At 36.3% G+C, this 11,857-nt stretch overlaps 1 protein-coding gene across 2 annotated transcripts; it reads right to left on the reverse strand.

Annotated features, from left to right (window-relative positions):
• Positions 1 to 348: 348 nt before the first annotated feature.
• On the reverse strand, positions 349 to 10,930 carry LOC142976633 (peroxidasin homolog). 2 transcript variants are annotated; one of them, XM_076120107.1, is made up of 17 exons: positions 10,627 to 10,930; positions 10,022 to 10,214; positions 6,380 to 6,483; positions 5,697 to 5,850; positions 5,213 to 5,417; positions 4,858 to 5,044; positions 4,654 to 4,778; positions 4,445 to 4,579; positions 4,175 to 4,372; positions 3,787 to 4,090; positions 3,593 to 3,708; positions 3,052 to 3,263; positions 2,546 to 2,706; positions 2,283 to 2,378; positions 2,048 to 2,199; positions 1,499 to 1,941; positions 349 to 1,315 (listed from the first exon to the last, which is right to left on the reverse strand). In XM_076120107.1, exons 1-17 carry the CDS (start codon positions 10,724 to 10,726, stop codon positions 1,234 to 1,236), a joined length of 2,967 nt encoding a protein of 988 aa, XP_075976222.1. In that variant the 5' UTR covers positions 10,727 to 10,930; the 3' UTR covers positions 349 to 1,233. The 2 variants fall into 2 exon arrangements, with proteins under 2 accessions (XP_075976222.1, XP_075976221.1); XM_076120106.1 differs by having other exon boundaries at positions 2,283 to 2,414.
• Positions 10,931 to 11,857: the final 927 nt, after the last annotated feature.

Raw genomic sequence — 11,857 nt, forward strand, 5'->3', positions numbered from 1 at the left:
GTTTATTAGCATCGTCGTTTAATATCGATGCGTAAGAGAAACGTGCGAAGATCGGCAACATTATCCATCGATTTTACCATACATTGAGATTACATTGTCCTTTATTCACTTAGAAATACAAGTACAATGACAAAGCTATTTGAAAATTCTATGTATCCTGAACACACAGTACAAGTTTTGAAAGCAAATATAATCGAAAAAAAAAATAACCACAGACGTCTTAATGAAAACATTTGTATATCCCTGACCAGTTACAAATGTAACAATGAGGTGTCTCAGATAGGTCATTATAAGAATATTTCAATCAATGACTATAAGGTGTGTGGAAGTAAAAGAAAAACAAACAGATAAAAAATGTATCCAGTTTTTAATTAAGCTGGTTTTACAAAGTACAAATTACCTTTCGATACAGTGTAGGAATCTTGTTTCAGTACAAAATGATATACAACTGTGATTGTTTAAAATATACACTTTGAATTTTGGTACTCTTCCGAATCACTAATCCACTACACACAATAAATACGTCAATGATAAAATTGTATAAGGATATCAAACATTTCAAAATATTTACATAAAACGTAAATTTGAATACGAAATTATACTATATCACAGTCACTAGAGAAAGATGAAAACCTAATGCCTACATTACGTTACATAGCAGTCTATTTGTAAACACATTCACAAGAACTACAATCTTCGAAAGCCGTCTGTTACACCGACGCGTAATAAAGCTTTGTTGCTTCTGAGAATTACTAATTGGATATTGGCTGCCGAGGCATGTAATTTAACATGTCGATACCGCAACCGCTAATGTTCAAATGACATACTTCCTTCAAATCTATGTAATTTGTCGCGAAGTTAATACATAAATATACTGTTACTCCATACAATTTACTATATAAGTACTTATTCTTCAAAAGGATGTAATGTCGTCTAACAAAGTTATGGCATCATACAAGTATATATAAACTTAGCATTACACCTAAACCTAATTTCATAACTACCTTACACTTAAATGTCTTAGCAAATGAAATATTCTGATAAATATAGTATTTTGTTGAAAATTCTAATGCAATTTTGTTCCTATTACATTCTATTATTGCGCGACGGTGGCACAGGTATCCCACATTACCTTAATGTTTATAATATGCAAAGACCTTTATACATTTGTACAGTTCACTATAAAGTAATATTGCTTGTATTACGCACTAGTGATATCAATTTACAAATTAATTAACTTCGATACGTATGACCTGAACAACCTGATGTCCCTGAGTGATTGGTGAATGCGTGCATCTCGCGATATGGTGATTCCCTGCGAAAAAAACATTGGTTAAAGTATCTTTAAACATTGGATAAAGATCTGCTTGTCTTGAGAAATCGATCGAAAGCACTAAAATTACTTTGCATTGTTACATTGCCTAATAAAGGTCGTGAACTGTACACAATTGCACAAACATTATTGGCCGAAACAATGTTCTGTGAAACACAATCTTACCTTTCGTAAGGCGGCGGCGGCAAAATATCACATAAATTCATTCTACAATCCTGGTCGCTCCTTCCTTCACTAGCATATCTCATATCTTGATTGTTCTGCCTAAAAGTGTTTTCCCTGCCTAGCCAATGCCATTGGGGGTAATCGTATTCGACTTCAGCCATAGCCCATTCTTTATTGGCGTCATGATGGCTGGAAGATCTTGAATGATTTGTTTTACAAGACGGACAATCTTCTATAGACATGTCTTGCATCTCATCATCGTTCCCACATTTTGTCATTTCGCTGTAGTCTTTAGTGAGTGTTGAACTACTGCTGCGACAGCATGTGGAACATTCTTCATTTGAGTATTGATTACTTTCTCCGAATGATCTGACCATGCTGTTGTCGTAAGAGCCTGGACTTACGGCACACTTCATGCATGAGTCTTCTGCGTCCGTGTGATCCTGCAACACGACTAGGCCGATTGAGTAAGAACATTGAAGCAGCGTATGGCCTAGGTTATCTCATTAAGAAAGTTCGAAAAATCTGTTATTACAGGGAGCTACGAACCTGGTAATTTAATTCTGTGTAAATAGCACTGGATGCATAAGGCTCCGGTTGTATCCTCCTTTGCACTTCTTCTTGTATTGGATTCATAACGTTTGTGTGTTGTGGAAGACTGTACTCGGCTTCCATTGCCATAGTGCCTATTGAATGACCACCTTAAAATAAAGTTTTGAATAAGTTTTGTTAAGATTTATTTACGAGTATATTATTTAAGTAATTAATCACAATGCTGTCTTACCATGCAAAAGGCTCTGGTGGCAATTCAAAATTTCTATTCTAGGTTCATTTGAGCCTTCAAATATAGGCCTTTCTCTGAGCCAAACTGCCTCTTTACCTAAAAGGCATTGTTGAGCATTAACTATTGCTGTTCCTGTAAAAAATACATGTGAAAACCTATTGAATGGAAACCATGGGGCCTTTGACTCAGCAGTGGGGTACCCTAGCAAAATCAGTTTAGAAAGTGTTTAATTCTGGATAAAAGTTATTTGCGCTTAATCTTACCAGTCGTATTTTGATTTTTCCTCTGCTTAGACTGCCTCCGCCTGATGAATACAATCACCCCAGTGCCTACTAATATTAATACTAGTAATGTGAAACACAATGCTAGCAACCATGTTTCTTGGAACATGGACATTATTGCCTTGTCTGTCGCTGGCTCCGTCCTAAAAAACAAAAATCCTGTTTTTATGTGGAACTGCTAAATCAACGAAACAATAAAAATATCTTAATATATTATATGTAGAGAGTAGATATATTATATTATTCAAAGGTGACTGACTGACATAGTAATATATCAAAGCACAGCCCTAACCACTGGACGGACCGGGCTGAAATTTGGCATGCAAGTAGATGTCATGACGTAAGCATCCGCTTAGGAAAGATTTTGATCAATTTCACCCCAATGGGATAAAATAGGGGACTAAAATTGGTATAAAAAACTTGTCCGAAGTCACAAACTACCCGGACGAAGTCGCGGGCCAAAGCTATTATATTATAAAAAGCCTTACTGGACATAGTGTCTTTGCGACTGTGTAGGCAGCATGTGTATATGCGCTGGCGCACTGAAAGGTCCATGTCCTCGGCGCGTGACTGCAGCAGCGCGAGCACTGTACCGTCCACCAGCACGCAAGGAACTTGCCGCGGCTGCTCTCGTACGAGCTCCCATTGACATCTGACCGACCACGCGACCGCCTGTACTACCACCTACGCGCACTTCAATCTAAAACAAATCAAATTATTTTAAATATGTATCCTTCACTAATTGCTCAAAAGTTAAATCCCATTACGACGACTAAGTGCGGACTAGCAAGTTTGCTTTTCTTAAAAAACTTTGTCTCAGCCATGTTGCTTGGTTTGCTTTATACCAAGTTATAGTTATTTTAATACACATAACTTTGTTAAGTTATTGATGTGTTGGGTGTGTACACTTGACCACATGCGTGGGAGTCGAATGCTCATACCATTCTACTAAAAACAAAACATTATAAACACCAAATAATAAATCGTAATCAACAAAATAAACGTCAATAGAAAATTATTAGTACTAACCAAATAGCCGGAAAGTTCGCCGTTCCATGTATGCGGGGGCGGCGGATCCCACCGAATCCACGCTGACGTCGCATTTATCACTCCCGCTGTGACGCTTTGCGGTGGCTCCGATGGTACTACAATACATTCCATTGTTTATTCTACATGTCGCATTAAATTATACATGTACTTCAAATCTATGTAAAAATCCTTACCATCCTCTTCAGTGAAACCACTTCTCAAATTGGAAGGTTTACCCAACAATAATTTATAAAACGGCATTAGGAACACATCGTATTGAGCATGTGGAAGTAATCCAGTTAAAACGTGACTAGAAGAACCGCTATTGTGAACGGTTGTCATTGAGAAGTTTTCATATTTCCTAAAGTCTGCTAAACTTTCTTTATAAGATACATTGAAATGCTGATAGTCTTCTTCTAAAACGTATTGTCGATTGAGCGAAGTTCCATTGAACCATATTTTTACACCTTCTAAATATTCGTTGTAATCTGTCAGAACCTAAAAGCATATAAAAAAGTTAAAGCCATAATGTTATCAATATAAGCAGAAGTCAACAAAAAATAATATAATTGATATACTAACATCCCAAACAATTTTCAACGTAGTGGCAGATATTCCTTCAACTCTTCTTAAGGCTAAAACATCTTGCTGTAAATATCTACGAGCTTGTACTAGCTCATATTGGGTCATTGGTGGATGATTCTGGGATTTTGTCAACTCTGGATAAGGTGACGACGATTCCAGATCCCCATTAAAAGAATTAGCTTCTCTTCGCAACACCTGAGAATCAGACATTGGAAATTAGACCTTAGTGATGTAGGATTAAGAGATAGAGTAGAATGATAAACGCACCTGTAAGGTAGCCGTGTGTAAAGCACTACCCGCTGCGCTCACAGCAACACAAGTCAAACGACCGGCGTGTTGCGTCATAACTCTGTCTAAATATAAAGACCCAGTACCATGAGCTGACTTAGGAAACACCAATTCCTAAAAAAATATCAAAATGTAAACAAATTTTCCAGGCTTTGACAAGGAGAGATTTTCAAAAGGTATTGTTTTACCTGAGATCCTTCCATGGTCCAAAAAACAACGGGTTGCGGTGTACCCTCAGCTTCACATGGAAAGGATAAAGCTTCTCCCTCCCATGCTGTTTGGTCTGAAGGCACTCGGGTGAAATGAGGTAGAGCTACAAACAAAATGAATATTAAAATGACTTTCATAGAAAAGTGCAAAGTTTTTATTGTATTATAAAAGGAAAAACTTACAATGAACAGTAAGTGTAGCACTGGCAACACTGGTCCCCGCTTGGCTCTCAGCTCGGCAAGTATACGTGCCAGCGTCGGTAGCTACAACTCTATCTATTCTCAGAGATCCCCGACGAATGATCGCGTACGGCGATAGCGAGCCATTGTCGCGAGACCATGTTACCGAGACGTCGGATTCAGGCGATGCCTAAAATGATTAAACATTGTACATTTCTAGTACATAGAGCAAAAGTCAAGTGTTTCTACAAGCAATATTATCATTCCACAGAAAGTAGTTCAAAGCAAAAACAAACGGTAATTTCGCACGTAATTATCAAGCTGAATGAGTAAGCGGATTAATTTTCCACATTGTTACCTGACAATGAAACTCTACGTTCTGGCCTATTAGTGCCGTTATGTTATTAGGTTTCACTAGAAAATGTGGTCGGCGTAACACGAGCAATGTCGCAGGACGCGATTGTCTTTCACCAGCCACGTTTGAAGCTATACATCTATATACACCACTATCCGATGGAAGACTTTCGAGTATTTTTAAATCACCGCTATTCCCTACCATAATCCTGAAACAAAATATCATTATTTAGATGATGTATGTACTGATGACTGTACTAAGTTGTTAATGTCAGAAGTAAGTTATTCTCACGACTTGTAAGTTAAAACAAAACAGATGGCGCCTGGCCTGAGGCAGCTCGTTATGTTAATAAATATGACCACGCAGAAAGCTTTCGATTGTTTGGTTAGTCTGACAATAAAGTACAAAATGTACACTGAAGTGATATTTATTGAAGCAACAATGGCTAACCAAAATAGTCTGCGTTGTATCGTGCAGAATTAATTACCTCCCGTTAACTTCTACGTCTAAAGTTTGTCCGTCTTTAGTCCAGTGCACGCCTGGGTCGGGGACGCCCTTAGGGGAGGAGCACTCTAGCGTGGCGGGCTCGCCACTAGCTACTTTCACATCTCGTGGTTCAGTTCTGAAGTCGTCTCGGAGAACTATAAGACAAGTTACACATTTTCACATGCACATAGAATGTTTAATGACTGAATAAAACTTTACTTAAGAAGAAACGTAAAATGAAAGATTCTATCACTTATATTTCATATAAACTTCAAATTATATAGCTTAAAGATAAGACCTAAACTTGGTCCTTTTATTCAATTTACCTAGCTAGACATTTTAGGGTAAGTTCTAAATCCCTAAGAAAACTTTTAGAAGCCCTAACTTAAGAGACTTAGTATCCTTTTAGTTTAGATCCAAGTTTTACCTACTGTAACTTTATCATTTCAATGTAGTAAAACGATATTATATTCCATCATAAAACACAGCAAAATTTAAACAAAGTTCAAGGCTTGTAAACGTTCACTAATCCTAATTTAAGAAACCCCACACACTCGTAAAACCCTTAATTAAGTACTAGCACGCGACTTTAGAGCCTTTTCTAGGGTTCGAAGTACTTACAAGCAATTTTAGACGCTTGAAACGCAATTTTAAAGTACTTAGACGCAATTTCAGAGTACTTACCGGCAATAGTGAGTGTTGCGTTCTTGCTGACCGCTTCACCGACCGAATTGCGTGCGACGCACCAGTACACACCCTCATCGTTTTCCTTCTTACCTCGCATAACCCTACAATTTAACGATCAAATGAATATTGGTCATAGTGTATGTACCTGTATTGTACCTATTATGTTATAGAAAGGCAATATTGTTTAGTGAGTCATATGATGATAGGCATGTTGTTTTGATTTTGATTTCGTGTTTCAGTTTCACTCGTATATAAATATTGGGGAAAACAGTACTGATTTAAGAATCAAACCTATTCAAATATTCATATAACATTGAATCATCCTGGCTATTATTTAGTACTTAGACATCGCGCACACGTCAAATATTTTTTGTATCCATTAAGGTACTTTAATGGCGTGTCAAGGTAAGACATAATAAACAGGTACTACAGTTTTTTCGTCTTCTAATTAACACAACAACAAAAACGCTTGCTAAATAAGTCGGATCGTTTTTGTAAAGCAAGTATGTGAGTCAAAGAGAGAAAAAATGTACAGTATGAAGACTTTGCTTGAACAAGCAAATGTTTCGAATTGCTACAATGCTTTCCAGACAGATTCCTCGAAAATCTTTTGTCTAAAGTAGCGCGACATTGAAAAGAAAAATACTTGGACGTCTCAAGTTAGATAAAGAAAATAAAGCTACAGTTTCAATTCGTATAGCGGATGAAATAAAGTATTTCGTGACTTTTTATTGGAAGCTGCTGAGATAAACAAACGGAATTTAAATTTAAAACACAGATATTGACAAATAGTTGAATAAATATTCAGCTTTATTTTGCACCGGATTAATAATTGTTTTCAGCTAGAAATGACGAGTTTAGAGAATTTGACATTTATAATATAAATTGTTCCGCGGCGGTCCGGCGCGGCGCTGTTAATATAAGGAACTGTTTTTTTTTCAATGGTAATTTTAGTAGGTATCGTATGCAGAAAATTGCGCTACAGAATTATTTGAATTGTATAATATTGCTGACAACCAAAGTCATAAACTTGTAGACATTTAGAGCCCCTATTAAATAAAAATAGTACTATAAAATTCAATATAAAAGCTCATAACCGACGGCCAACTTAAAGAGCATTACGTAAAGTAAGTACCCAATATTGATGTTATCTTTATTATCTTTGTAAAAAGATGCAGACAGGTTATGAACATACAACTGCATTTATTTCTTGTAGATTGCTATCTGTACAGAAATTGAGACAGAGAGGTATTAAAGTAAATATGTATAACTGAATAAGTTTAAAATTTATAAAGTCAAAAGTGTAGTTAAGAAATCGATATCTTTAGACAGTTCTTTATATTCTGAAATTCACTCGCAATTAACGTAAGTCGGAAAGGGACATATTAGTGCAATACAGTTTTTCTAGGAACAATAATTCAAACAAGGGGTGTGTCTTACTGTCCACGCAATAAAATGACAAACTGAAAGAACTTATGGCCATTTTATGGAAAATCCTTCGAACAAACTACTTACAATTAATTAATTATGTATCTATCGATCAAAGAACCCCTCCCTAATTGGCCCATTTGAATATATGAGTCAGAGGACTTACAAACCGTTTCCAAAGAATTTACTCAACGGATTAGAATTGCAGTAAAGTATAAAACAATGAACATGTGGAAGCAGCGCATCAATGATACAAATCTCTTAATCCCGTCTTAAGGTAACGTACGACAATGGGGTGTGCTATTCATAGCTCAGACCACACACAAGACGAACATTGTTTTGGAAACAGATCAATAAATATACAGTCTGGATTATCCAGTCTTTGTCAGCTGTACGGAGGATTCGGAGATCCTGGTGTCACGCGAAAGACGGCTTAAGAGTTTCTAATTACAAAGCTTAGAACAATGACTGGTAAAACTCTCCCTTTCTTTTTGGTAAATGAACGCTTTCGGGAATACAAAATATATTTTTGCTTTCGTATTCTGTCTCATCACAATCTTAATTCGGAAGTTTGTTGATTTGGCACAATATTTAGAATATCGTTGTTTTTTACCCTGACTTATATAATCTAGAATTACTTAACACAATGATCTGATATTGCCGATTTATCTCAGGCCGACCCGAATCAAAAGCATCCCAACGATATGACCCCTGTATTCGGAAGTGTTTTGCCAAAATCAATAAGTACGTACTCAACTTGATGGACTTGTGTTTCAAGATAAACCACGTAGCTGACGTATCCTAATCCGTGCTAATATTATAAATGCAAAAGTTACGTTTGTCTATTCTTCAAGTCTACTGAACTTTTTTGTATCAAATTTTGCACAAAGATAGTTTATTGAGATATACTATCTTGGTACAAAATAGTCTTAAACTATGTTTAGAAAGGGCATAAGACAGATTTATCCAGGATATCCCACGGGAAACGGAACTATACGGGTAATAAGCTTATATTACTACCCATAGTCCACACGTACGGAGTCAGGATAGAGCTAATACAATAAATAGCAGACACGAACACAATGCGGAGTTATTGATTATGACGGCTAATGGTCGAGAGATGTGCAGTCCAATACTACGTACCTACATGACATGTTATTAAATTGGTTTCAATTACTGCAGCTCATTACGGCGCGTGCATTTTGAAATTCAATACAGCTAAGCGCAATAATTTGATGGGCGAATTTGAAACAATCTAATTTTAATTAAGGCCTATTGTCTGCTGTAGTTGCTGAATAAGTATGGTTTAAGTGTATTTTGTATTTGTTTTTAAGGTATTCACTCGATATGGTTTTATAATTTGACATTGGAAACTTTCACTAATCCATTTTTACAGCTGCAGACAAAATATTTCTCGGAAATCGAGATCTTTTGCGATTATTTCATAATAAGGGATGCAAAGTTTCAAACTATAATAATTTAAATTACTAGTAATTTATTTATTAACAGCCCTTTGAACTATTCTAGCTGGTTCATTAAATATTATAGGTTATGGTAAACATGTGCTTGAACAAGAGACATCTGTTTACCAGACCTCATAGGAAAATAAAATTAGGTATATTAAATACTCATTTATTGCGCTGCGTGGAAGCAAAGCACATGTTTATTTAAGTACTTTTTTGAAACGGAAAATTACATACTAACATTGTAATAAAAGAAAAATACATGGTTGATTTAAGTGGGAGACATATACCCACCTTTTCTATAAACACATAAAGAGTTTATCTTATTGTCTGTCTTTTTAAGTAACATATAATTAGCAAAAATATCCCAAAGTCCTTTTGCTCTAATACTAACTTTTAACATGCGTTTAGTGATTCATACACACTTCAAATATAATCAATCAGCTATGATTTATTGATGAAGTCCTTGTTAAATTTGTTCGCTAATAGGATGGATATCTATGATTTCTGTTATTACCTTAGTGATTGGTCAGACTATGTTCAATACTATATTAGTGGATTACTAAAGGCTAAATTGAATCAGAAATTAGGCGAGATGATGAATGATTATATGATGCTCCTGTCTTCTAATGGACGTTTCTATTGCTTTGCTGTCGTCAGGTCAATGTCGATTTGTCGGGATCGTTTACACATAAAATTGCTTTATGATTACTATTACATATTGTTTTTCGAAGGTTTTGTTACTTACCTAAGAAACAGCAGTCCATCTTCGAGTAAAACCCTGTGGGGGTGATCAGTGGGTGCAAGAGGTGATCCATCTTTGTACCACTGGATAGTCGGCTTCGGCTTTCCTTCAGAAACGCACCTTAGAGTAGCAGGCTCACTCCTGCCTACTATCGTGTCAGCTGGGTGCTCCTTTATGCGTGGGGCGCGACTTTGAGCTTGGAAAAAAGAGGCTTTATAATTTTCTAATTGGAAAAATACTATTAATTTTTTTACCGGAGTGATTGATGTAAAAGGTATTATTATTAACAGTAGATAAGAATAACATATGCGTACTAATTACTTATTGCTTATCTCCAGCGTTGAAATTATTATACAATGTAACAAAGTTCAATAAACTTTGTCTCCATACAATTAACGCTTAATTACCGAGCTTCGCGATTATTTTTTACATAAACGCGACGTAAGCCGTCGCCGAAAAAAGCCGCGTCATTTTTGCTCATGTCAATTAAAAACTTTAGTGTTCGATAATCTGCTTTAATAATTTTATCTTGCAATCTGATCGCAGGCTTCGCCGATTAAATCACTTCGCGAAAACCATTTATGGCCGTCTCCAAAAAAATAACTTACCTTTTGTCGCACACGGGAAGCTGAACAAAAGATGCAAAAGCACTATACACTTGAACTGGTTCCATACGAGATTATCTCTTATAATTGGGCCCGCGGTCATACTTGACACTACTGATTAACGTCACTTAGCACTCGACACCGCATAGTTTATTATCACACGTGAAAGAACACACTCATTATAACTCATAATAAACCGCTTGGTACATTTTATTTTGGGTGTAATTCATAACATCGCCGGTGAAAATGTTTACAGTTTGCGGAGATCGCGATGTGTTTACTGCGCAGAGCGACACAACCTCCCCGTGCCGTGGGCTTAGGGTTACTGCCCCCCCACTCTAGAGTGTCATTTCGCGCCGACTCCGTCGACACCAGCTTTTGCATAGACGAAAGCACAAGGAAAGCTTGATGATAATGATTTTCGTCGAGTGCACGCTTGCAGTAATTTGTTCATCAAGAGGAGCATCTTATTAACTCTCGCTATAACATATTGTTTCAATGTTATTGTAAACATATTAAATCATTGTGTTGTTTTATTGTACTTAAATGAAAAATGTTACTGTTTTGTTATGTAATTATCTGAGGTATTGTTAATTCATGCGAATGACGACTTATTAAGTAAACGCGTAATTTTCAAAACAATTCGTCTATAGAAATATAACATAATCGGATATTTATGATTACAATGAATAAAAACTAACAACCTCTTTCGAAATTCAATCATAATACAATTTTTTCTTAACATATCAACTAAAAATCACATAAATTAAAGTCTCGATCTTCGAAGTCTTACGCCCTATTCGAGACTGGGGTCATAATTAGATTAAGCTCATTCTTCTACCGCATAATTGTCTCAAATCCGAATTATCCAATTGACATAGAACATTTAGGCGCGCCTTAGAACGTAACAATAAAGAAAATACCGGTAGGAATTACTTTCATTAAATAATTCACAATACACCTAGAACCTGACGTGAACATACGAAACGAGTCCCAAATCAAATGAAATATTAGCAATACAAGAGAAATCCCGGGATTAGCTCCCTGCATCGATTCACCGCACGTGTGTGGATGTGTCAATTGGGAAACTAGCAAATGCCAGTCACGTATAAGTTACCTAACTGTTTTGTGGCGATGACACGGAACACTAAGATGGAAGAGATAAGTTGATATCTACATGTTCCGATATACGATGTGTCAGTCGATCAATTTGATGTGCAAACCTTTGAACTTT

The sequence above is a fragment of the Anticarsia gemmatalis genome, chromosome 11 (assembly GCF_050436995.1).
Source record: "Anticarsia gemmatalis isolate Benzon Research Colony breed Stoneville strain chromosome 11, ilAntGemm2 primary, whole genome shotgun sequence".
In the NCBI taxonomy this organism is placed as follows: domain Eukaryota; kingdom Metazoa; phylum Arthropoda; class Insecta; order Lepidoptera; family Erebidae; genus Anticarsia; species Anticarsia gemmatalis.

Bases quoted from the DNA above. Each gene is read 5' to 3' on its own strand.
- LOC142976633 (XM_076120106.1), bottom strand. From the start codon at position 10,726: ATGACCGCGGGCCCAATTATAAGAGATAATCTCGTATGGAACCAGTTC. The intron at 5,851-6,379 runs GTAAGTACTCTG...CTTGTCTTATAG, and splicing joins CGCAACACTCACTATTGCCG to TTCTCCGAGACGACTTCAGA. The intron at 3,264-3,592 runs GTTAGTACTAAT...GATTTGTTTTAG, and splicing joins GCGAACTTTCCGGCTATTTG to ATTGAAGTGCGCGTAGGTGG.